This window comes from Zalophus californianus, chromosome 8 (assembly GCF_009762305.2).
Source record: "Zalophus californianus isolate mZalCal1 chromosome 8, mZalCal1.pri.v2, whole genome shotgun sequence".
NCBI lineage: Eukaryota > Metazoa > Chordata > Mammalia > Carnivora > Otariidae > Zalophus > Zalophus californianus.
In genome coordinates, this window is record NC_045602.1 from 2,739,817 (window position 1) to 2,767,352 (window position 27,536).

The following is a 27,536-nucleotide window of genomic DNA, read 5'->3' on the forward strand; positions in this document are numbered from 1 at the left end:
TAGCCTTCCAGTGCGGCTGTCATGTTTTGGCAAATCATTGTTGAGTGCATTAATATCTCCAGTAGACTAAACTTTGTTGCAGACCTCGGTCCTCAGGGTCTGGTTGTGGCTGAGCGTCTCGCTCCTGAGGACTCCTGCTTATAGTTCAGAGAATAAAGTTTCAGCTGCTAACACTGATGGTTTCTATTTCAGGAAGACAATTCACGAATGTCTTTTAAGAAAAGTGTTCCCTTAAGACACAACACGAAGAAAAAAGGTATGTCATGTAGATGGTGAAGAAATAGAAATGTGTATATTCTGTAATAATTCAGCCATGGGTGTGGATACTGGTATGATCCTATTATATAAACAGCAAGTCATTCTTGTCTCTGGAAATATCGTTAAAATATGCAGAGAACATTCAGTAGACAAAAGGTCTTACTTCTTGCTCACCATACCTTTCTGGCCCCCCACCCCAACCCCGTAACAGTAACATCACCAAATTAGAAATTCTTTCCTAAATTGTTTTCATAACTGTTTACTTATAGTCATAACTTTTTAGATTTGTAGTTCTATTTATTTAAAAATTTTTTAAAAGATTTTATTTATTTGACACAGAGAGAGAGAGCAAGCATGAGGGAGCTGCAAAGGGAGAGGGAGAAGCAGACTCCCCGCTGAGCAGGGAGCCTGATGCAAGACTTGATCCCAGGACCCTGGGACCATGACTTGAGCCAAAAGCACCCCTAGATTTGTAGTTTTAAAAGAAGTTTGATGTATATGCCTTTCTGGTGTAACATATTGGCCATGAAGAGTAGGAACTGACATTTTACAGTATTAAATGACATAAAGCTTGGGAAACGCTTTGCAAATTGTAAAAATCCTATGGACGTAGGAACTGTCTTTTCATTATGTAAGTTGGATATTTTACAGATGAGGGGGCCGAGGCACAGAGTGGGTAGGTATCCTTTCCAAGGTCACATGTTATTTCCCATTTCTGAATTCTCCTGTTGCAGCAGAACTTGGATGGCGTGTCTTCTGGGGTCTGAAGGTCTCGTGTCCATGGGTAGGGGCAGAGGACCCTGAGGTTCATGCCGTAGCCTTGAATCATGGCTTGGATCTTTATCAGTAACTACTGTGCTCTTTGGTTGTGATTTAGTCCCCAAAACAGAACACCTGCAGCCCCTTTCCCTTGAAAGGGTGGTGATTACAGTTCCGTGAGATAATAGTGTCTTCTGAGATTATCTCATAGCAGGGATTACCTAGCTCTGTTTGTTGCCTCCGCGTCTTCTGTGGACCTGAGTGTGAGGACCTGGGCATTGTTCCCCTTGAAGAAAGATAGAGGGGTGTCTACACAGGAGAGGCTGAAGGGAGCTCTGCTGGCTCGTAGGGAGGAGATGCGCCCAAACTCCCTAGTCCTGTGGGTGGACTGTCACCTCTCATGTCTCACCAGCTAATGTCTCTTAGCACTGTTCACGGCTAAAATAAACTAGCTGTCCGAAGAGCCTTGAGGGTTCTATGTGAAGGAGGAGAGCACTGGGTTCTTGTTGGGTAGAGCCGCCAAGGAGCAGAGTGGGGATGGCGTCTGGGGACCAGAGCGGCTGGGCTACAGGAGGGGCAGTGGTTTTCAGGCTCCCAGACAGGAGTGAGGTTCTTTGTGCCAGCTTTATTTTACTTCCCGTCTGTGGACGGGGAGTGGGGGGCACAGGCTGACTGAGGACCCATCCTACCTTATTATGTTTGGGGCTTCAATTTTAAATTTTCATTATAATTGTTTATATCTCCACAATCAGAATCTTTGAACAATTTCTTTTTTTTTTTAAGATCTTAATTATTTATTTGAGAGACAGAGAGAGAGTGAGCATGAGCGGGGGGAGTGGCAGAGGCAGAGGGAAAAGCAGGCTCCCCGATGAACAGGGAGCCCGATGCAGGGCTTGATCCCAGGACCCTGAGATCAGGACCTGAGCTAAAGGCAGACACTTAACCGACTGAGCCACCTGGGCGTCCTTCAACAACAATTCCTATTGGATGTTGGGGAAATAGAATCTCCAGTGAATGTTGGGGAATGCCTACCCCTTGATTTTCGACTCTCCTTGGTAACTTAAGAGGAAAATCATCATTCAGTATGATAAATGCCAACAAGATGATCAGAGAATTGTTTTGTTTTGTTTTGAAGAAAGGAGGTGGTTTATAAAGTGCATCCCTTGAATGGTACAACTGGAAGGTGGGGTTTGCCTGGCTTGGGGTGCACATGAGGGTCCCCGATCGCCACCTCATGGCCAAAGGAAACTGGCTGGGCACCACGGGTAAGCCGGCCGGAGTGCCCATTCAGTTGTAGAGTATGGGTCTGAACGACGGCGTCTCTGTTCGTTATTTGATTTTTAACTGAAGGATGCTCTTCAGGTGACAGTTCACGCCCGAGAAATCTCAGTGGGCAACACCTAACCTGTCCCCCCTCCCAGTCCCTCCTGTGCTCTGCTCTGCACTCCAGGTCTGGAGTACTTTAAAAAATCCCATAAATGCTATAGGCTTTTATGGAGCCTTAAGTGTAGGAGACATATACTGAACCATCTGGTTTAACAGCACTTTAAAAATACACATGGATTCCAGAACACCTCCATAGATATTTCCTTTCGATTTTTATTTTCATTTCAGCAGCCTCGCTAGGTGACACTCCTCATTTTCCGGAGGGGAACAGAATGACAACCTGCCTTGTCCTCGGTGACACAGGTGACAGAAGGAACAGCAGAAATTCAAGCAAATCCATCTCTCTCCCCCCCATTGTTGGTGAGGTGCAGTGCTGGCCGCAGGGCCGGGCTGGTGCCTCCCACGGGCCTGGTCCTGCACACACTGGCCTGCCAGAGGGTTCGCTTCTCACGCCAGCACGGAGTCGCCTTGAAGAGGTGGCTGCGAGTGATTTTATGACCACTCCGGTTGGTTTCCAGGTGGCCAAGTTATCTCTGGGCTCTGCTCCATGGATCTGTGCTTCAGTGACAGGCTTCAAGGTCTCCGGGCACTTTTTCACTCAAGTACAGGCCACAGGGCTGTTGGAATTAATCAGCCAATCTGAGGCCACCAGAGATTGTGGCCCGATGCAAAGACTGATTTGGGAGAAGGGAATGAGCTCATTTCATACCTCACTTAAAAAATGTCACCTTTCCTACCGAATGCTCGTGGCTGTTAGTGGCCATCTGTTCTGTCGACCTCCACAGAAGCAGGGGCTCGAGCCCCCCCAGTTCTGGCCAGTTGGAACTCGTGTTTCCAGAACAGTGCTGTGCCTTCTTACATTTTGTTCGCATTTGCAAAATTCGTTTTTCTGGGGCCATGAGGCCATTTTAAGTCCCTGAGGTTTAATCCAAGGCAGTAGTAAGTTTGTTTGTTTTATGTTACGGGGAATAATTTTTGGCCATGTCCCACTGCTGTTATTTTTGCTTGTTTTTGAGAATTGGGAAGTACAGGGATATTTGGAGTGAAGGAACAAAAGAAGCAGAAGGAAAGACCAGTATTTTTTCCTCTGTGATTTTCAACTTTTTACTTTGCTTCCGAGGGTTCCCAGTTCCAGGGGCAAAACCAGGGAACAAGCACGATGCTGCCCAGCACCCAGGTGCCTGGCTCAGAAACCTCCCTGCGCAGCCTCCGTGCAACGGGTCCTCACCTGTCGCTCCTCCGTGTGCTGAAGGCTCGGCAGCCCCCAGGCGGAGCGTGGCCAGGCCGGACTCTCAGGCTCTTTGGAGTCTTCATTAGATGTCTTTTGTTTTCCTTCCTATGATTTTAGTAAATCTGGAAACTTACGAATCATTTAAAATAAAATTGTAACTTACTGATTGTCATTCAAAGAGCTACTAATGGTTGGTGAGACTTTGGGTCCAGCAGGCAGGGTGGGCCTCATAAAGAGCAGAGAACACGTACCCAGTGACCGGCTTGCTTTTTTGATCAACACCTTTTTAGGTCAAAAGCACCTCATGATTTTGTGTGCTTTTCTTAAGCGTGGTCTGTTTTGACCACGTCTTTTGACTTGTGGTAACAGCCTGCTCTGGCCAAATTAATTAAGATTGTTTATTTTTTTAACTCTCATTTCCTATCTTTGGGTAAAGCGAGGGGACTTCCTTGCCCGAACCAGGCTTCTGCTCATCCCCTGCTGTTTTTATGAATCTCATCAGAATGACCCCGAGCAGATTGGTGATTGGGTTTCAGGGCTGTCAGCCCTCACAGCCCCTTCCCTGTCTCCTGGCCCCCCAGTGGGTCCTTCCCTGCTCTTCTCTCTTCCTATCGGGTGGCCAGTAGATAAGGCCTCTGCTCTGGGGAACTGTTACCAGTTATTTACACTGTAGTGTGAAGCTAAGTTGGTGTCCCAACTTCCCTTGTACATGGACGCCACCTTTGCTTTGAAGAACGTGACTACTGGTTAAGTAGGTGTGGGAAGGAAGTAGTTGAGCTCTAAGGTGTGTGAGGCCAGCCCTGGTCAGTAGGGGAGGGTGTTAACCAATCAGAAAATGACTGCACTGAATGCACACCTTATTTGACCCAGGATAAGGAACACTGAGAGAAAAGCAGATGGTTACCATTGGCTTGGTGTCTGGCCCTGGTTTGCGTTTCTCCATCTACCCATCAACGTGTCTGAGTGCTTCTGTGTGATCTTCGGTCTTTGGTAGGCAGTAACTTAGCCAGTGCGCATTTCTCTCCATTCCGTACATTATAAGTGCTGTTATTTGAGAGGTTTTATTTTCTTTGGCAAATTCATTTAGTGATATTCTGTGATCTTTTATGTAGGTATAAAATGGTGCTTAGACTAAACCTGGTGCAGAGGAGAGTGAGGGCTGAGCATCCAGAAGTAGTCCTGGAGCCTGCTGTCTCCTGGCTGTGTCAGCTCAGACCGGTCCCGGGGCCCCAGTGCTCGCGGGTAAGAGGGGGCCATGGCATCAGACACTCCCTTCTGGTTCCAGTTGGGCTGGATTTGTGCAATCTGAGTGTGGTTTAGCTGCTCCTATCCGCTCTTCTCAGCTGATGAGCATGTGAGGAGCTGCCCCATCCCTCGTGATGCTGCCCACCCGAGGGCCTGACTTTAGTTCACTGGGGGTTGTTTGAGTTTTGAATCTAATCTTTGCCTTTAGACAGAACCTGAGCCAAGTAATTCTAGAGAAAAGTGTTCACTATACTTTTCTCCTTAGACACTTTACTTACTCCTAAACCTAAGTCATTTCTGAGAACCTAAGATCTCTGTCTTTCTTGGGCTAGCCAGACTAATTCAGTTCCAGTATAGGAATTGATCTACAGTCATTCTTGGGAGATCCTGTGGGTTTGGTTCCAGAGCGCCACAATAGAGCAAATGTTCCAGTAAAGCGAATATTGCAGTAAAGCAAAGTCAGATGAAGGTTTTGGTTTTCTACTGTACAGGAAAGTTACATTTACACCATATTGTAGTCTGTTAAGTGTGTAATAGCATTATGTTTAAAAATCAGTGTACAAGACACCAAGACACCGCTTTGCTTCCTCCCAGGTCAGAGTGCCCTCCAGATAGCAATGGCAATGGGGGGCGACAGAGACCCACAAAACACCAGGTCTGTTTATGACTGCTTAGCCATATCAGCAGGAGAAACAAAAGCTTCCTAAATAAGCAAGAGTTCTGGATCCTGCAGACTCAGTAAAATTTCTTTTACTTAAAAAGCAAGTCTTTCTTGGGGGGCGGAGCAAGATGGTGGAGGAGTAGGAGACCTAGATTTCCTCTGGTCTCAGGAATTCAGCTGAATAGGGATCCAACCATTCTGAACACCTACGAACTCAACAGGAGATCGAAGAGGAGAGTAGCAACAACTCTCTGAACAGAGAAGCGACCACTTACTGGAAGGTAGGACATGCAGAGAAGTGAATCCGAGGCGATATTCGGGAGGATAGACGGCGGGGGAGGGGCCTCCGTCGGCCGCTTCTGGCAAGTGCTAGAGCCGCGGAGCACAAAATCGGACCTTTTAGAAGTCGGCTCCGCGGAGGGACGTCGCTGCAGTGGCTAAGCGGGGGGTGGAACCCTCGCGGGACAGTGTGGTCTCAGGACCCTCGGGGTCACAGAAAGACCGGGGGTGCCTGAGTGCGGCAGAGCTCCCAGGGATCGGAGCGGGGAAGCCGGCTGCAGAGACGGAGCCAAGGCGCGGGCTCTCAGCTCGGGGTGGCCATAAACTGTGATCCGCGGCCCAGTCGGGCCACTGCTCCTCCAGCAGGGACCCAACAAGCGGCAGATCCGGGGCAGACTCCCCTTCCTCCCCCAGGAGGAGCGGCGCGGGAGCGCACCGCAGGGATCTGCTGGGTTTGGAGACTCCACACGGGGTCGGGTGCCAGAGATAGAAACGCTCGGTCACAGGCCGGGTGAGCACGGAGTGCGGCCGGAGACCAGGGACACGGGAGTGACTGCTGTTCTCTGGGGGCGCCTGAGGAGCGGGGCCCGAGTTCTCAGCTCCTCCGGGCGGAGATTGGGAGGCCACCATTTTCACCCTGGTCCTCCAAAGCTGTACCGAGAGCTTGCAGGGAACAAAAAGCTCCTGAGATCAAACCCCAGCAGCTTGCTTAGCCCAGACCGACAAGGGCGGGGCAATTCCGCCTCCGGCAAAGACATTTGGGAACCACGGCAACAGGCCCCTCCCCCAGAAGATCAGCACGAACAGCCAGCAAGCCAAGACCAAGTTTACCGATCAAGGAGAACGGGAGAACTCCAGCGCTAGGGGAATACTGCACATAGAATTCATGGCTTTTTTTTACCATGATTCATTAGTTCATCAAAGTTAATTTTTTTAATTGTTTTTTTTTTTAAATTTTTCTTTTTCCCTTTTTCAACCAACATCTTATTAATCCCTTTTTTAAAAAAAACATTTTTTATTTTTCATTTTTAGAGTCATATTTTATCCCTTCATAGTAGTTACCCTTATTTTTGGCATATATATATATAAGTTGTTCTCTATTTAAAATTTGAGATACAGTTTCTTCTAACAGATCAAAATATACCCTAAATCACTAGTGTATGGCTTTGTTCTAGACTCCTGCCTGATCACATTCTCTCCCTTTTTTCTTTTTTTTTTTAAATCTGCTTTCTTTTTTCAAACAACTTATCAATTCCTTTTATAAAATCTTTTATAATTTTCATCTTTACAGTCATCTTCCATCCCTTCAGTGTATCAACCCTTATTTTGTACATATATGTCTTTCTTCCTTTAAAATTTTAGGAGGCACTTTTTTCTAACAGACCAAAATACGCCCAAAATCTAGTGTGTGGCACTGATCTATGCACTAGCCTGATCATATTTGATCATATTCTGCTCTTTTTGTATTGTTCTGTTTTTGTTTTTATCTTTTTTTTTCTCTTTCTTTTTTCTTTCCTTCCCTTTCTTTTCCCCTGGTTTCAGGTCTTTTCTGATTTGTATACAGTATATTTGCTGGGGACGTTGTAAACCTGTTAGCATTTTGTTCTCTCATTCATCTATTCTCCTCTGGACAAAATGACAGGAAGAAAAAAATCACCTCAGCAAAAAGAACAAGAGGTAGTACCGTCAGCCAGGGACATACTCAATAGGGACATTAGTGCGATGTCGGACCTAGAGTTCAGAATCATGACTTTAAAGATACTAGCTGGGCTTGAAAAAAGCATGGAGGTTATTAGAGTAACCCTTTCTGGAGATATAAAAGAACTAAAATCTAACCAAGATGAAATCAAAAAGGCTATTGATGAGGTGCAATCAAAAATGGGGGCACTAACTCCTAGGATAAATGAGGCAGAAGAGAGAATCAGCGATATAGAAGACCAAATGATGGAATATAAAGAGGCTGAGAAAAAGAGAGATAAACAACTACAGGATCACGAGGGCAGAATTCGAGAGATAAGCGATATGATAAGACGAAACAACATTAGAATAATTGGGATCCCAGAAGAAGAAGAAAGAGAGAGAGGGGCAGAAGGTATATTGGAGCAAATTAGAGCAGAGAACTTCCCTAATGTGGGGAAGGAAACAGGCATCAAAATCCAGGAGGCACAGAGAACCCCTCTCAAAATCAATAATAATAGGTCAACACCCCGACATCTAATAGTAAAACTTATGAGTCTCAGAGACAAAGAGAAAATCCTGAAAGCAGCTCGGGAGAAGAGATATGTAACCTACAATGGTAGAAATATTAGATTGGCAACAGACCTATCCACAGAGACCTGGCAGGCCAGAAAGGACTGGCAAGATATCTTCAGAGCACTAAATGAGAAAAATATGCAGCCAAGAATACTATATCCAGCTAGGCTGTCATTGAAAATAGAAGGAGAGATAAAAAGCCACCAGGACAAACAAAAACTAAAGGAATTTGCAAACATGAAACCGGCCCTCCAAGAAATATTGAAAGGGGTCCTCGAAGCAAAGAGAGAGCCTAAAAGCAGCATAAATCAGAAAGGAACAGTGACAATATACTGTCACAGTCACCATACAGGCAATACAATGTCACTAAATTCATACCTTTCAATAGTTACCCTGAATGTAAATGGGCTAAATGCCCCAATCAAAAGACACAGGCTATCAGATTGGATTAAATAACAAGACCCATCCATATGCTGTCTGCAAGAGACTCATTTTAGACCCAAAGACACCCCCAGATTAAAAGTGAGGGGGTGGAAAACCATGTACCATGCTAATGGACACCAAAAGAAAGCTGGGGTGGCAATCCTTCTATCAGACAAATTAGATTTTAAAACAAAGACTGTAATAGATGAGGAAGGACACTATATCCTACTTAAAGGGTCTATCCAACAAGAAGATCTAACAATTGTAAGTATCTATGCCCCTAACATGGGAGCAGCCAAATATATAAGGCAATTAATAACAAAAGCGAAGAACACTTTGACAACAATACAATAATAGTGGGGGACTTTAACAGCCCCCTCACTGAAATGGACAGATCATCTAAGCAAAAGATCAACAAGGAAATAAAGACTTTAAATGACACACTGGACCAAATGGACTTCACAGACATATTCAGAACATTCCAACCCAAAGCAACGGAATGCACATTCTTCTCTAGTGCCCATGGAACATTCTCCAGAATTGATCACATCCTAGGTCACAAATCAGGTCTCAACTGGTACCAAAAGATTGGGATCATTCCCTGCATATTTTCAGACCACAATGTTTTGAAACTAGAACTCAATCACAAGAGGAAAGTCGGAAAGAAATCAAATACATGGAGGCTAAAGAGCATCCTGCTAAAGAATGAATGGGTCAGCCAGGAAATAAAAGAAGAATTTAAAAAATTCATGGAAACCAATGAACATGAAAACACAACCGTTCAAAATCTTTGGGATGCAGCAAAGGCAGTCCTGAGAGGAAAGTATATAGCAATACAAGCCTTTCTCAAGAAACAAGGAAGGTCTCAAATACACAATCTAACCCTACACCTAAAGGAGCTAGAGAAAAAACAGCAAATAAAGCCTAAACCCAGCAGGACAAGAGAAATAAAGATCAGAGCAGAAATCAATGAACTAGAAACCAAAAGAACAGTAGAACAGATCAACGAAACTAGGAGCTGGTTCTTTGGAAGAATTAACAAGATTGATAAACCCCTGGCCAGACTTATCAAAAAGAAAAGAGAAATGACCCAAATAAATAAAATCATGAATGAAAGAGGAGAGATCACAACCAACACCAAAGAAATACAAACAATTATAAACCATATTATGAACAACTCTATGCCAGCAAATTAGATAACCTGGAAGAAATGGATGCATTCCTAGAGATGTATCAACTACCAAAATTGAACCAGGAAGAAATAGAAAACCTGAACAGACCTATAACCACTAAGGAAATTGAAGCAGTCATCAAAAATCTCCCAACAAACAAAAGCCCAGGGCCAGATGGCTTCCAGGGGAATTCTATCAGACATTTGAAGAAGAATTAATACCTATTCTCCTGAAACTGTTCCAAAAAATAGAAATGGAAGGAAAACTTCCAAACTCGTTTTATGAGGCCACCATTACCTTGATCCCAAAATCTGACAAAGACCCCATCCAAAAGGAGAATTACAGACCAATATCCTTGATGAACATGGATGCAAAAATTCTCACCAAAATCCTAGCCAATAGGATCCAACAGTACATTAAAGGATTATTCACCACAACCAAGTGGGATTTATCCCTCGGCTGCAAGGATGGTTCAACATCCGCCAGTCAATCAACGGAATACAATTCATTAAGAAAAGAAAGAACAAGAATCATATGATCCTCTCAAGAGATGCAGAAAAAGCATTTGACAAAGTACAGCATCCTTTCTTGATCAAAACTCTTCCAAGTATAGGGATAGAGGGTACATACCTCAATATCATAAAAGCCATCTATGAAAAATTTATGGCGAATATCATTCTCAAGGGGGAAAAGCTGAGAGCTTTTCCCCTAAGGTCAGGAACGCGGCAGGGATGTCCACTCTAAACACTGCTATCAACATAGTATTAGAAGTCCTAGCCACAGCAATCAGACAACAAAAAGAAATCAAAAGCATCCAAATCGGCAAAGAGGAAGTCAAACTCTGACTCTTTGCAGATGATATGATACTGTATGTGGAAAACCCAAAAGACTCCACCCCAAAACTGCTAGAACTCATATAGGAATTCAGTAAAGTAGCAGGCTATAAAATCAATGCACAGAAATCAGTGGCATTCCTATACACCAACAACAAGACAGAAGAGAGACAAATCAAGGAGTCGATCCCATTCACAATTGCACCCAAAACCATAAGATACCTAGGAATAAATTTAACCAAAGAGGCAAAGGATCTGTACTCAGAAAACTATAAAATACTCATGAAAGAAATTGAAGAAGACACAAAGAAATGGAAAAACGTTCCATGCTCATGGATTGGCAGAACCAACATTGTGAAGATGTCAATGCTCCCTAGAGCAATCTACACATTCAATGCAATCCCCATCAAAATACCATGCAGTTTTTTCAAAGAAATGGACAAATAATCCTAAAATTTGTATGGATCCAGAAGAGACCCTGAATAGCCAGAGGAATATTGAAAAAGAAAAGCAAAGCTGGCGGCATCACAATTCCGGACTTCCAGCTCTATTACAAAGCTGTCATCGAGACAGTATGGTACTGGCTCAAAAAGAGACACATAGATCAATGGAACAGAATCGAGAGCCCAGAAATGGACCCTCAACTCTGTGGTCAACTCATCTTTGACAAAGCAGGAAAGAATGTCCAATGGAAAAAAGACACTCTCTTCAACAAATGGTGTTGGGAAAATTGGACAGCCACATGCAGAAGAATGAAACTGGACCATTTCCTTACACCACACACAAAAATAGACTCCAAATTGTTGAAAGACCTAAACGTGAGACAGGAGTCCATCAAAATCCTAAAGGAGAATACAGGTAGCAACCTCTTTGACCTCAGCCACAGCAACTTCTTCCTAGAAACATCGCCAAAGGCAAGGGAAGCAAGGGCAAAAATGAACTATTGGGATTTCATCAAGATAACATCTTTTGCACAGCAAAAGAAACAGTCCACAAAACCAAAGACAACCGACAGAATGGGAGAAAATATTTGCAAATGACCTATCAGATAAAGGGCTAGTATCCAAAATCTATAAAGAACTTATCAAACTCAACACCCAAAGAACAAATAATCCATTCAAGAAATGGGCAGAAGACATGAACAGACATTTTTCCAAAGAAGACATCCAAATGGCCAACAGGCACATGAAAAAGTGCTCCACATCGCTCGGCATCAGGGAAATCCAAATCAAAACCTCAGTGAGATACCACCTCACACCAGTCAGAATGGCTAAAATTAACAAGTCAGGAAACGACGGATGTTGGAGGGGTTGTGGAGAAATGGGAACCCTCCTACACTGTTGGTGGGAATGGAAGCTGGTGCAACCACTCTGGAAAACAGTATGGAGGTTCCTCAAACAGTTGAAAATAGAGCTACCATACGATCCAGCAATTGCACTACTGGGTATTTACCCCAAAGGTACAAATGTAGGGATCTGAAGGGGTACGTGCACCCTGATGTTTATAGCAGCAATGTCCACAATAGCCAAACTTTGGAGAGAGCCAAGATGTCCCCCGAGAGATGAATGGATAAAGAAGAGGTGCTATATATACACGATGGAATATTATGCAGCCATCAAAAGGAATGAGATCTTTCCATTTGCAACGACGTGGATGGAACTGGAGGGTGTTATGCTGAGTGAAATAAGTCAATCAGAGAAAGACATGTATCATATGACCTCACTGATATGAGGAATTCTTAATCTCAGGAAACAAACTGAGGGTTGCTGGAGTGGCGGGGGGTGGGAGGGATGGGGTGGCTGGGTGATAGACATTGGGGAGGGTATGTGCTATGGTGAGCGCTGTGAACTGTGCAAGACTGTTGAATCACAGATCTTTAGTTCTGAAACAAATAATGCAACATATGTTAAGAAAAAAGGAAAAGAAGAAGATAGCAGGAGGGGAAGAATGAAGGGGAGTAAGTTAGAGGGGAAGACGAACCATGAGAGACAATGGACTCTGAAAAACAAACTGAGGGTTCTAGAGGGGAGGAGGATAGGGGGATGGGTTAGCCTGGTGATGGGTATTAAAGAGGGCACGTTCTGCATGGAGCACTGGGTGTTATGCACAAACAATGAATCACGGAACACTACATCAAAAACTAATAATGTAATATATGGTGATTAACATAACAATAAAAAATAAAAAAAATGTACATACTTTAATTGGGAAATAATTATTGCTAAAAAATACTCTCATCTGAGATTTCAGGGAGTGGCCATCACTGTTCATAGATGACTGTAACACATGTGACAATAATGCAAAAGTTTGAAATATTGCAAGAATTACCAAAATGTGACTTGCAAACATGAGCAAATGCTGTTGGAACAATGGTGCTGACAGACATGCTTGATGCAGAGTTGCCACAAACCTTCAATTTGTAAAAACAAAACAAAACAAATCAAAACCATAAAATAATTCCAGTATCTTCAAAATGCAATAAAGCAAATTGCAATAAAATGAGGTCTGCCTGAATATGAAGCTCCTCTCCAGTTTTGTATGATTAATAATGTTAACTCAATTAAATAATCTTTCAAGTTGATAAAAATTGTTTCTTGGTGTCTAGACAAGTTGAGTTTATATGGCTGCTTTCCTCTTCAGTGATGGGAGACTATGTGCCTTATACACATGGGTGCAGGAAAAGGGGCCATTGTCTTACCTGAGAGCCATGGAAACAGGATATAGGCTTTCCCCGTTTATTGACATCACTCTCCAAAATGGTCTTGTGGAGCTGTCATTGGATACATTAAAACTGATAAGACAACATTAATATGTAATTACTTATAAATTTTATTAAAATTATTTGGGAATTGATACGGAGAAGCACAGTGTTATTCAGAGGTACTGATCATTCAAATGAACCTTAATATTTTAATCAACGATGTGTGTGGGCCAAGTACCCGCCCTGTCTCTGGGATCTGTGGCATTCAAGCAAGTCACTCAAATTCTTTTAACATTATTTTCCTCATCTAGAGAGTTGATAGCATGTGGCACTGTTGTGGTGTTAAATGCGGAAAGTAATCTAAAGGTAGATTGGGAGCTCTAAACTGTATAGAAACCCACAGCCATTCTTCATTCTGTGTTTGCTTCTCTTGGAACTCCCCTGGGTTCTGCAGGTCTGTTTGCTGTTGTGAAGAGACACCCGCATCTCTTCACTTGGCCGAGGGGCCCTCTCCTGCTGTGTCACGCCTCCATCAGTGTCTTGCTTTAATTTCCAGCCATCTCTGCACACCTGATTTTGACCGGTCCTCCACTGGACATTTTACTGTTGTTGTGCACCAAGCAAATATTCAGGGTGAAACACTTGCTAACGTCAAATGGTCCGGGAAGGCATTCTCACCTGCTTTCACCATATACTTTTGTTGAATTTCTTGGCAAATTTCACAGGAATAATACCTATAGCATAATGTGTTGTCATTTCTTTCAAATGAGATGCTGATATGTTTTCATCAGTATGAAGAAAAGAAGAATAAACAGCTTGTAACATGATTGGAATTTAGTCTAGGAAGGGACCTTAAAGATCCGATAGCCATTCGTCCCACCCCATCTCCTCTGCAATTTCTCTTCGGATGAAGTTCTATTACCGTTACTATCTGGGTCTTATTTTTTATGTGTAAAATAAAATGTAAGGACGAAATCATCAGTTGTCAGTCTTTAAAAGGAAACATTGGAATGTTTTATAGTGGAGAACTCGAGGGGTCAAGGTTAGTACCATCAGTGATAAAGTAATGTCAATCTCATATACCTCTTGGTAGGACGCAGTGGGAAGGACACTGCTTCTCTCTGCTGTTGCTCTCGCAAAGCCATAACTCCGTTCCATTCATGAGAAGATATCAGCCACACCCAACCTGAGGGACGTTCTACAGAATACCCAGCCAGTAGTCTTTTTTTTTTTTTTTTTTTAGAGATTTTATTTATTTGACAGAGAGCACAAGCAGAGGGAGAGAGAGGGAGAAGGAGGCTCCCTGCTGAGCAAGGAGCCCGCTGTGGGATTCGATCCCAGGACCCTGGGATCATGACCTGAGCAGAAGGCAGACGCTTCACCGACTGAGCCACCCAGGCGTCCCAGCCAGTAGTCTTCAGAAGCGTCCTGGCCGTGGGAAGTGAGGAGAGCCTGAGAAGCTGTCACAGTTCGGAGGACCCTAGGAGACATGACCACTGACTGCAAGGCGCTATGGTGAACTGGGTCCTGGAACAGAAAAAGGATATTAATGGAAAAACTGGTGGAATCCAGAGCCTGTAGTTAAATAGCATTGTCTTAATGTTAATTTTAGTTTTATCGTGCACCATGGTTATATAAGATGCTAGCTCCAGGCGAAGTGAGGTGAAGGGGGTATTAGAACTCCGTCAGGATTACAGGGGGCAGTGGACGTGGGTCATCACGTTGCTCGGTGGTGATGAGGTCCAACGTGTGGTCTTGGGAGAAGGATGGAGAACAGGCTTGCTGGATCTGATGAGATGGCAGAGCTGAGAGACCAAGTCTGGAAGGTTTGTCGCGAGGGGCTATTGAGATCCCCAAGGGCTGTGACAGGGGCTCTGAGAGAGGAACTGAGGACTGGGAGAGTCAGGGAGAGAGGGGTGGGCTGCTCCAAGGAGGGTAAGTGGCAAGTAGAGTCTGAGGACACAAACTGTGAAAGGTTTTAGGGAGGAGAAAGTGCTAACAGTTTGGACATGGCAGTGAGGAGCAGGGAGGAGCCATCCCCATTTCTGCGTGTGTGGAAGAGCCAGCAGCCATCACTTGGGAAGCTATGTCCTCAGGAGGGTATGGCTTGGGTCATTTTTTCTGCAGGGCACTTTGAAGCTTGTGTACCTCTGAGCCAGCAATCTGCATCTGGAAGTTTATCCTAAGGCTATAAAGTCTGACAAGTTCTTATTTTCTATTGCCAGATTTCATGTAGATTGCAATTTAAAACAGCAGGTGGCGGGTCTGTGACTTAAATGTGTTTCCATTTTAGGGGGCTTTTCTCTATGTTCCAAATTTTCTATCATGAGCACATTTGAATGCAGAAAATTAAAATTATTTTAAGAATAAAATAGCCTATACTGACTGCAGGCTTGCTCATTAGGTTCCCTGTTTTTCTAGGTTCCCAGTGGGAGAGGAATCCTTCAAGCCACTATTGGAGATGTTGTGAATTCAAACTACTTTTTGATTTAATTTGTAATTCCCCCTAAGGACTTGGAAAATGTCTTTGCTGATTTATTTAAAAACATTCTAGCCCACAGAGAAATCAGATGCCTAGGTAATAGTTACAAAGTACAAAAATTAAGTGCTGTCTAACACTGGGCTTCTAACTTTTTGCAAACAAATTATACCCTAAACCAAAACATGGGATTTATTTTCACCAATTTGAGCCTGACATCTTAGTTTATAGCGGGCGGCTGCTGTCTACTGTGGCAGTCATAGAAGTAATGACAACGAAAATGAGGTTTCCCGGCAAGTGCTGACTACCGCTCTCACAACATGTTCAAATCACATACACTTTAAAGCAGTTAAATTGACGGAACTCTCTGTGGACAGAGGCAGGGTTTTCCTGACCTCCTCCAGCTGCTGTGGGGAGTCTGGTTCCGGCGGCCTTTGGCCTCGCACGATGTCCTCACAACCAGCCTGCTCTTGAAACTCTTGAGGTCTTGTTCATTCTCTTCTGCCCCAGTTTTCAGATTCTCCAGCTGCTGCCGTTGCCAGTTTAATCTCTCCCATCACATCTTGTAACAGCTTCTCGAATTTCTTCCCCCAGTGCCTGTCAGCTCCCGCAGCTGCTCTTGTCCATCCTTTTCTCATCTCACTTGCCAAAATGTCAGGCCTTTAGAACAGCTTCAAGTCTAGCTGTTTGGCTCCTGAGTTCAAGTTCACTGAAGTGCTTACTAGCAAAAGTATTTCTGTGTTAATTATGCCAGGTGGGAACTTGGGCACATCGGTACACTCAGAAGCATGTATCTATGATAGGACCGAGATTTTCATGCTATGCTCCTGAGTTGGCAGAGACTCCATAAACCTCAGAATACCTGAAGTCAAAGCAAAATTGCCAGATAGGCTGTGAAATGGGGCAGATCCACACAAGCTGCACTGCATTTATTCACGCTGTACCGTGTGTGTTAGTGGGTTCTGTCTTGCAAGTGTTGACGTTAAGTCATCCATTTCTTTTAGTGTTTTTCACTTTAGACTGAATGTTCTATTTTTATTGCTATTTACTGTTGGGGTTTTTGAAAGGCAGCTGCTGTGTAAGTTGAGCTGGTTTACATTTTCTGGTTGTTTGTAGGGTACACCCGACACCTGCATTTTACAGTTTACTGGTGTAACCGGAGAGACTCTGTTACCTACTAAGTCTTGTGTGGAGCGAAGGAAATGCCACCATGTGCCCCTGACTTCCCTCGATGAAGCTGCATGAGGAAGCAGTTTAAGAAAAATGTGCTTTTCTTTAGAGGAAAAAAATAAGATCACAGTTTTGCCAGTTGCCCTCTCATCTCAGAAACTACAATTTGCATAGTGTTGGCATGACTTTCTGTATCATGATGCACGATTATCCTTTTACTGAAACTGGCTCTAAATTCTCTCTCTATATTAGTCCATGTGGTTATAGTCCAGCAATTCCTTTAGCTGTAGATCTTACTTCTAAATCTCATGGTATGTAAACCCTTTGGTCAGTTTATTAATATCTGGCTTTTTCTCTCTTTTTTAGCATCTCTCAAGAACCTCAGCAAGAATAAAAAAGTGGTTCCATTTCCTGGTAAGAGAGTGAATTATCGATGATCATTTGTGGGGCACGTGTGACACGTGCAGATGGCTGTTCTGGGCTCACTTTGTCCATTTGTGAGTTTTCCCATTGAAAAGGTCCCCAAGTAGGTCACTTTATGTATCGCCCCAGACCGGGCACCCACCGGCCCTTCTATCTACTGGCCGCCTTCCACTTGTATTATGTGGCTTTGAACAGATGATTTACTTTCTCATCACTAAGCAGGGACCCCTCTAAACTGTACTTTGGATGGCCAGGTTTTTCAGTGCGTGACAAGTGCAGGTTTAGACCTACCATATGGTGGCGCTGTCTGTCAGCCCACAGTTCCGTCCAGGCATTATACGATTATTGTAATATTTCACTGCATACCCTTCTAAAACTTTGTAAAAAAAAAAAGCAGAGAAGAGAAAAACTAAAGCTCCTGAAAGTTGTGACAAGGAGTACAGATTTCAGACAGGAGACTTGAGACAGAGGACTGCACCCAAGTGATGCACTTTTAGCCCCATGTAGAGGTCCACCGGGTCGTGGGCTTGGCTCTGATAGGAAATGGAGCACGTGTGTGTGGGACTAGCAACATCTCATTGGCGACTGCATTTAAAGGGCAAAGAGAGCTCAGGGAGTTTGGAAATATGTTTTATTGCATAATAATATAACACATTATTTTATTTTATATTAATATTTAACGTAAACTTATATTACATTTCATGGTAATCTATTACTCACATAAACGTGCTTTAATATCTTTTTTTTTATTATGTTATGTTAGTCACCATACATTACATCATTAGTTTTTGATGTAGCGTTTCATGATTCATCGTTTGCGTATAACACGCAGTGCTCCACGCAGAACATGCCCTCCTTAATACCCATCACCAGGCTAACGCGTCTTCCCACCCCCGTCCCCTCTAGAACCCTCAGTCTGTTTCTCAGAGTCCATAGTCTCTCATGGTTCATCTCCCCTCTGATTTCCCCCCCTTCATTCTTCCCCTACCGCTATCTTCTTCTTCTTCTTTTTTTTTTTTTAACATATAATGTATTATTTGTTTCAGAGGTGCAGATCTGTGATTCAACAGTCTTACACAATTCACAGCGCTCACCATAGCACATACCCTCCCCAATGCCCATCACCCAGCCACCCCATCCCTCCCACCCCCCACCCTTCCAGTAACCCTCAGTTTGTTTCCTGAGATTAAGAATTCCTTATATCAGTGAGGTCATATGATACATGTCTTTCTCTGATTGACTTATTTTGCTCAGCATAACACCCTCCAGTTCCATCCATATCATTGCAAATGGCAAGATTTCATTCCTTTAATGGCTGCATAATATTCCATTGTGTATATAAACTACATCTTCTTTATCCATTCATCTGTCGAGGGACATCTTGGCTCTTTCCACAGTTTGGGTATTGTGGACATTGCTGCTATAAACATCAGGGTGCACGTACCCCTTCAGATCCCTACATTTGTATCTTTGGGGTAAATACCCAGTAGTGCAATTACTGGGTCATATGGTAGCTCTATTTTCAACTGTTTGAGGAACCTCCATACTGTTTTCCAGAGTGGTTGCACCAGCGTGCATTCCCACCAACAGTGTAGGAGGGTTCCCCTTTCTCCGCATCCCCGCCAACATCTGTCGTTTCCCGACTTGTTAATTTTATCCATTCTGACTGGTGTGAGGTGGTATCTCATCGAGGTTTTGATTTGGCTTTCCCTGATGCTGAGTGATGTGGAGCACTTTTTCATGGGTCTGTTGGCCATTTGGATGCCTTCTTTGGAAAAATGTCTGTTAATGTCTTCTGCCCATTTCTTGATTGGATTATTTGTTCTTTGGGTGTTGAGTTTGATAAGTTCTTTATAGATTTTGGATACTAGCCCTTTATCTGATATGTCATTTGCAAATATCTTCTCCCAGTCTGTCAGTTGTCTTTTGGTTTTGTGGACTGTTTCCTTTGCGGTGCAAAAGCTTTTTATCTTGATGAAATCCCAATAGTTCATTTTTGCCCTGGCTTCCCTTGCCTTTGGCAATGTTTCTAGGAAGAAGTTGCCGTGGCTGAGGTTGAAGAGGTTACTGCCTGTGTTCTCCTTTAGGATTTTGATGGACTCCTGTCTCATATTTAGGTCTTTCAACCATTTGGAGTCTATTTTTGTGTGTGGTGTAAGGTAATGGTCCAGTTTCATTCTTCTGCATGTGGCTGTCCAATTTTCCCAACACCATTTGTTGAAGAGACCGTCTTTTTTCCATTGGGCATTCTTTCCTGCTTTGTCAAAGATGAGTTGACCACAGAGTTGAGGGTCCATTTCTGGGCTCTCGATTCTGTTCCATTGATCTATGTGTCTGTTTTTGTGCCAGTACCATACTGTCTTGATGATGACAGCTTTGTAATAGAGCTGGAAGTCCGGAATTGTGATGCCGCCAGCTTTGCTTTTCTTTTTCAATATTCCTCTGGCTATTCGGTGTCTCTTTTGTTCCATACAAATTTTAGGATTATTTGTTCCATTTCTTTGAAAAAAGTGGATGGTATTTTGATGGGGATTGCATTGAATGTGTAGATTGCTCTAGGTAGCATTGACATCTTCACCATGTTTGTTCTTCCAATCCATGAGCATGGAACTTTTTCCATTTCTTTGTGTCTTCCTCAATTTCTTTCATGAGTATCCTATAGTTTTCTGAGTACAGATTTTTGCCTCTTTGGTTAGATTTAATCCTAGGTATCTTATGGTTTTGGGTGTGTTATGGCATCCACGCCTTAATTTCTCTTTCTTCTGTCTTGTTGTTGGTGTATAGGAATGCCACTGATTTCTGTGCATTGATTTTATATCCTGCCACTCTACTGAATTCCTGTATGAGTTCTAGCTGTTTTGGGGTGGAGTGTTTTGTGTTTTCCACATAAAATATCATATCATCTGCAGAGAGTGAGAGTTTGACTTCTTTGCCAATCTGGATGCCTTTGATTTCTTTTTGTTGTCTGATTGCTGTGGCTAGGACTTCTAATACTATGTTGAATAGCAGTGGTGAGAGTGGACATCCCTGCCGCGTTCCTGACCTTAGGGGAAAAGCTCTCAGTTTTTCCCCATTGAGAATGATATTCGCTGTGGGTTTTTCATGGATGGGTTTTATGATATTGAGGCATGTACCCTCTATCCCTATACTTGGAAGAGTTTTGATCAAGAAAGGATGCTGTACTTTGTCAAATGCTTTTTCTGCATCTCTTGAGAGGATCATATGGTTCTTGTTCTTTCTTTTATTAATGTATTGTTATCACATTGATTGATTTGCAGATGTTGAACCAAGCTTGCAGCCCAGGGATAAGTCCCACTTGGTCATGGTGAATAATCCTTTTAATATACTGTTGGATCCTATTGGCTAGTATTTTGGTGAGAATTTTTGCATCCATGTTCATCAAGGATATTGGTCTGTAATTCTCCTTTTGGATGGGGTCTTTGTCAGGTTTTGGGATCAAGGTAATGGTGGCCTCATAAAACAAGTTTGGACGTTTTCCTTCCATTTCTATTTTTTGGAACAGTTTCAGGAGAATAGGTATTAATTCTTCTTCAAATGTCTGATAGAATTCCCCTGGAAGCCATCTGGCCCTGGGCTTTTGTTTGTTGGGAGATTTTTGATGACTGCTTCAATTTCCTTAGTGGTTATAGATGTGTTCAGGTTTTCTATTTCTTCCTGGTTCAGTTTTGGTAGTTGATACATCTCTAGGAATGCATCCATTTCTTCCAGGTTATCTAATTTGCTGGCATAGAGTTGCTCATAATATGGTCTTATAATTGTTTGTATTTCTTTGGTGTTGGTTGTGATCTCTCCTCTTTCATTCATGATTTTATTTATTTGGGTCATTTCTCTTTTCTTTTTGATAAGTCTGGCCAGGGGTTTATCAATCTTGTTAATTCTTCCAAAGAACCAGCTCCTAGTTTTGTTGATCTGTTCTACTGTTCTTTTGGTTTCTATTTCATTGATTTCGGCTCTGATCTTTATGATTTCTCTTCTCCTGCTGGGTTTAGGCTTTATTTGCTGTTCTTTCTCCAGCTCCTTTAGGTGTAGGGTTAGGTTGTGTATTTGAGACCTTTCTTGTTTCTTGAGAAAGACTTGTATTGCTATATACTTTCCTCTCAGGACTGCCTTTGCTGTATCCCAAAGATTTTGAACGGTTGTGTTTTCATGTTCATTGGTTTCCATCAATTTTTTAAATTCTTCTTTTATTTCCTGGCTGACCCATTCATTCTTTAGCAGGATGCTCTTTAGCCTCCATGTATTTGAGTTCTTTCCGACTTTCCTCTTGTGGTTGAGTTCTAGTTTCAAAGCATTGTGGTCTGAAAATATGCAGGGAATGATCCCAGGCTTTTGGTACCGATTGAGACCTGATTTGTGACCTAGGATGTGATCAATCCTGGAGAATGTCCCATGGGCACTAGAGAAGAATGTGTATTCCGTTGCTTTGGGATGGAATGTTCTGAATATGTCTGTGAAGTCCATCTGGTCCAGTGTGTCATTTAAAGTCTCTATTTCCTTGTTGCTCTTTTGCTTCGATGATCTGTCCATTTCAGTCAGGGGTGTAAGTGCTTTAATATCTTAATTCTATTTTTAATCTTGCACATTCTAATTTTCTGTGTGTTTAGGAAAGCTTTATGTGTAGGACATGCGCTCTCACTGCCTTTGCCTGTCATTTGGATCCGCCCAGGAGGCGGTGCGGGGAGGCGCTCCGCCCAGGCGCGTGCGCAGGCAGCCGCCGGGCCGTGGTTTCCGCCGAGCCCCCGGAAGGCGCCTGCGGGGCCGGGGCGGCGGCCGACTCGGCGGAAGGCCTCTGAGGGCCGGATAGGCCGGCCCAGCCACGCCCGCGCCTCGGGGACTTCGCGCAGTGGGGAGGCTCTCTGGATCCCTCAGGGCCTGCGGGCGGCGGGGGCTCCGCTGGCTGTCTCTCCTCCGCGGGACGCGCCGCCATCTTCCCGCACGGCCTTCCCGTTAGCGCAGGAGGAGGTGCCCCCGACGTTCGCCTCACAGCCCGGAGCGCCGGGCCCTGGGGTCGGAGCGGGAGTGAGGCCCCGCGTGCAGGCCGGGAGGGTCTAGGTGGCTCTGCGCTCGCGGAGGGGCACGGGAGTGCGGGCGGCCCCGGCCGTCCTTGCTGCACCCTTCCGGGTCATTCTGAGGGCTGGGGCTTTCTCCTGTCGCCCTGTCAGACGGCGCTGCGGCAGGATCAGATTTCGTGGAAGGTAATGCCTCTGACAGCAGGAGGGAAGGGGAAGGTGAGAGCGTTCCCTTCCCTCAGGCGCTCTGTGAGGGACGAGGCCTGGAGCGGGCGTGGGCTGCGCGGAAGGGACAGCGCTCCCTGAGGTGACAGAGGCCTGACGTGGGTCGCGGAGAAGGGACAGCGCTCCCTGAGGTGACAGAGGCCTGACGTGGGCCGCGGAGAAGGGACAGCGCTCCCTGAGGTGACAGAGGCCTGATGTGGGCGTGGGCTGCGCAGAAGGGACAGCGCTCCCTGAGGTGACAGAGGCCTGACGTGGGCCGCGGAGAAGGGACAGCGCTCCCTGAGGTGACAGAGGCCTGGCGTGGGCCGCGCAGAAGGGACAACGCTCCCTGAGGTGACAGAGGCCTGACGTGGGCCGCGCAGAAGGGACAACGCTCCCTGAGGTGACAGAGGCCTGACGTGGGCTGTGGAGAAGGGACAGCGCTCCCTGAGGTGACAGAGGCCTGGCGTGGGCGTGGGCTGCGCAGAAGGGACAGCGCTCCCTGAGGTGACAGAGGCCTGACGTGGGCTGCGGAGAAGGGACAGCGCTCCCTAGGTGACAGAGGCCTGGAGCGGGCGTGGGCTACTACTAGAAAGAGAATGGGCTTTGCAGGAAGATTCTTGGAGTTGACCAGATTGACCAGATGTGGCCCCAGGCTGGATTTGAGGGGCAAGGATGAGGTCGGAGTTGGGGCTCTGGATTGGGCTCTAGGTCCTGCTTCTGCAAAGGAGAGAAAGAACAGGTTTTGAGGGAAGGGAACCGGTGAGCACATCGGTGAAGATCCCTGGCTTCTCTGAGGTTCTGTGAGGCCTCCCACTGAAGATGTTTTTCCACAGGTAATTTTCAAATAGTTCTCGTTTCAAGTTCCAGGAGCAGCCTCGGACCCCCTATTCCCAATGGCCTGTATCACGGCAGGAATAGATGGTATCATCGTTGACACGCGTGGTTTGCCGCGTGATCGTTTCATAAGTACCTCGTAATCTTTCTGCTTCTATAGGTTGTTTTCATGTGTTGGTGCCTCTTCTGGAGAAAGAGTGGCTCTGGACTCTTCTGCACTCTGATTCTTTCTTTTTGATCTTACTAAAAGTGCCTTTTTTTTTTTTTTAACCTCAGTGACCTATAGAAAAAGCAAGAGCCTTCCCTATGGTTTTTTAGTTTTTAAAATAAATTTAGTTTTTAAATAGCTAACAAATACGTCCTATTTAATATTTGGTAACATCATTTATACTTGCTTCTCTTAAGCTTCTCTGATACTATTACAGTCTACCTATTTTATGGTTGTTTAAGATCTTATTTCCAAGTGAGAGTAAAAGTGATAATGTATGTAAAGCACATTGTAAGTGTAATATCCTATGTGAGAATTATTTTTATTAAAATATTATCACTATCAATATGAAATCAATGATATAGTGCAATGTTTGTCATTTTATGATTTATTTCACTTGGTTTAGATGGCTATTGTGTTTATTGGTGATTTTGTTTTATTTTGTTTACTGAAAACAAGAAAAAGGACGATATGACATTCTAGAGGGAAAAAACACACCTATACTACTAGAAACCCCAGTAAAAATAGAAGACCAAAAAGAACCACCAATGGGACAACAATCACTAGAATCATCATCGACACAATCAGAAGAACAACCTGAGGAACAAGAATTGCTCAAAGAGCCATCTTGGGAACAACCATCTCAAGAACAGATACCTGAGAAGCAAGAATCATTTGAACAGCCATCCTTCGGACAACCATCCCAAGAACAGATACCTGACAAGCAAGAATCATTTGAACAACCATCAGTGGGACAAAAAGAGATGACCCAGGGAGAAAAAACTAAACAACAAATACCATGAAAACAAAATATCAGCCAGGTTGTAAAGAACAACAGTCAGAAGCTAGAAAGGATCATAAAGCAAATGAAAATAAAATTAGACATTTTTTCACATTATACAGAAGAGGTATGCTAGTACAATATTAAAATTGTGCATTTCATATTTTGGTGGCCAGAATTAAAAAAGAATGACTAAGACTAAATTCATCTGGAATTCCTTCTTCTGTTCCCTGAATGTAAAGCTGGAAGGGGAGGAAGTGATTAGTGAGACCTATGTATATTGCCACCTTTCTCAGACTTTCATTTCTTACAGTATCAGTCTATAGCTGGTATTCCAGAGTGACTCATCTGCCCTGAAAATGGCATATATTTACATAGTGATCTATGATTAATTTTTCCTATTTAAAAGTGAATTAAGGTATCTTGTAATTATACATATTATAATATACATCCAAGCACATATACATCACAAACACACACACACACACACACACACACACACACACACACACACACACACACACACACCTTAGAAGTTGACAGTAGAACCCATGGAAAGGTACATTTTTGGTGATTAAGAGAATGGACTCTCAAGTCAGATTATACAAGTTTAGCTTCTCCATTAAGTGTGTGAACTATGTTGTGCCTCCGTTTACTCATCCATAAATTGGGGCTAATAATCATACCTAATTCATAGGTTGTTGGGATAATTTAAAGCAATAATGTTTACTATAAAATGCTTAGGACAGTGCTGGACACATGGAAGGCACTAAAATGTGTTAGTTATTATTGTTACTTCATTTTGGTTGTTTTTGTTTGTTATTAAATGAGAAGACAAGCAGATTCTCTGCTATGATTATTAGTGTATTTGACTCTTATGGTTAACTGAACTTCTTGCCTGCCAGAACAAAAATGGAAACAAGGATTTTAGGATCATCAAGGTCTTCACTGTTGTTAATTAGTTATATAGAGTTGGCTTGTGGACGGAGAAAGGAAAGCTGTCATTTCACCGTAATGATGGCTTCTTGATTTCTTGTTGGACATGCCCTGAGCATTTATGACACCGTAAGGAGAAAACTGTAATCACATGGAAACCACCATAGCTTTTTTGGTTAACTAATAAGTTTCTGGTGGAGAGTCCATCGATTCTGATCTAGCTTCAAGCTTAGTACATATTTTGGTGCTTGAAAAATAACTTTAGGATGGCATTTCCTGCTCCTTTTAGCCAGCTGCTTCTGTCCCAGTGTCCTGGTGTGTGTCATCGTGTGAAGAGGATGGATTGGGGGTGAAAACTATGGGCCCAGTCCACGTGCCACCTTTGTTGACCATATGGTCCTGAACATCTACTTGTCCTTTCTGAGCATCACTTGTTTTCTGTAAAATGAGAATGTTAGAGCTGCGAAAAAATCTCGAGATGGCAGAGGTTACAGCAGGCATTGTTTCACGGTCATCACGGGGTTGGAGGCTGGTCCCGAGTCACGTGTGACTGTAGCTTTAGGTGGCAGGGGCAGGACTTGAACTTCCTTAAAAAAATTAGTTCTAAATCCACTATAATACTCAGCCTGCCTTAGTACAGAATTATTGTATGAATCAACTGAAATTAAGCTCTCTGAAATTCCTAGTGCTATCCTGGTGTAATATAGACTCATTTAATTTTAATGGATACATGAATACTGCTTCCTATAAAATATCACATCTGGATGATGTTCACGTTTGGGGTTCAGTTTGAGGGAGGTCTGGGTGCCCGGGGGATGGACTGTTTAATTCCCTTCAGAGAGTTATTAAGTATTAAAATCAAACAAAAAAAGCAGACCCAAGCAATGTCATGGCGTCTTACCACATTTGAAATTGGGGGCTGAGGTTGGAAGGGGAGAAGATGGACAAAAGGCCATCTTCGTATTATTTTATTTTATTCTATATTTTATTTTGTTTTTAATCTTAATTACAGTGTAGTTAGCATACGGTGTTATATTAGGTTCAGGTACACAGTACAGTGATTCAGCCCTTCCATACTCAGGGCTCATCAGGATGCGTGTGCTCAGTCCCCGCCACCTATTTCCCCCGTCCTCCCACCCACCCCCCCTCTGGTAATTATCAGTTTGTTCTCTATAGTTCAGAGTCTGTTTTTTGGCTTGTCTCTTTTTCTCCCCCTTTGTTCGTTTGTTTTGTTTCTTAAATTCCACATATGAGCAAAATCTTAGGGTATTTGTCTTTCTCTGGCTTATTTCACTTAGCATAAAACCTAATTCCATCCACGTTGTTGCAAATGGCAAGATTTCATTCTTTTTTATGGATGAATAATATTCCATTGTATATGTATATAAACACCACATCTTTATCCATTCATCTATTGACAGACACTTGGGCTGCTTCCATATCTTGGCTCTTGTAGGTAATGCTGCTATAAATATAGGGATGCATGTATCCCTTCGAATTAGTGTTTTTGTATTCTTTGGGTAAATACCTAGTGCAATTGTTACTACTGGGTCATAGGGTAGCTCTACCTTAACTTTTCGAGGTACCTCCATACTGTTTTCCATGGTGGCCGCACCAGTTTGCATTCCCACCAACAGGGCATGAGGGTTCCTTTTTCTCTGCATCCTGACACTTGTTTCCTGTGTTTTTTATTTTAGCCATCCTGACAGGTGTGAGGTGATGTCTCATTGTGGTTTTGATTTGCAGTTCAGGAAGGGGGGTTCTTTAGATCAACCACTGAACTAATGAGATATAAAATAGTTACTGAAATAATTTCAAAATAAGTTTTCAAGGTTGTTTCTGTATCAGTACCTGCGTGGGAGCAAACTGCTGTTTCAATGCTCTGTGATTAGCTTTCATGCAATACTGTAGATTCTCAACATGCCAACGGTTGCTGTCTAGAAAAACACCCAGAATCTAGACTCTAACAGGAATGTCAGCTCTTGGGATCTGGGAATAAAATGTGGCCAGAGTAGTTTTGGGAAGTTCTCTTTTAACCTGCTTTTTTTATGTCTTGCAGATGGCCTTGGAATGGAAACCAATAAAGTAAAAAAAATCACCTTTATATCTACTTGACACTCAGTTTTCCTTCAATCACGGTGCTTCCATCTCACATACGAATATTTTAAGAGCAAGAAAATAGCATCTGGGGTGAAATAAGCCCATGCACTTTGTCTTTTCAAAAGCTAAAGATGAGGGTTTTCCAACGGATTCCATAGTGTTATAAT

General features: G+C 43.5%; 1 protein-coding gene across 10 annotated transcripts in view; it reads left to right on the plus strand.

The window, feature by feature from the left end:
* DCDC2C (doublecortin domain containing 2C) overlaps positions 1-27,536 on the plus strand; it is a 121,287-nt gene extending 93,751 nt beyond the window's left edge. For 4 of the 10 annotated variants that reach the window (XR_003524694.1, XR_003524696.1, XR_003524697.1 and 1 more), the window contains 5 exons: positions 193-256; positions 2,632-2,706; positions 17,217-17,264; positions 24,012-24,460; positions 27,329-27,536. Coding sequence is in view for 5 of the 10 variants with exons in the window: in XM_027622512.2 (XP_027478313.1) it covers positions 193-256; positions 2,632-2,706; positions 17,217-17,264; positions 24,012-24,355 (531 nt within the window). In the remaining 5 variants the exon portion in view is untranslated. Of the gene's footprint in view, positions 1-192; positions 257-2,631; positions 2,707-17,216; positions 17,265-24,011; positions 24,726-27,328 lie in introns of those variants that run through there. The other 6 variants (XR_003524695.1, XM_027622513.1, XM_027622512.2 and 3 more) reach the window with 6 other exon arrangements.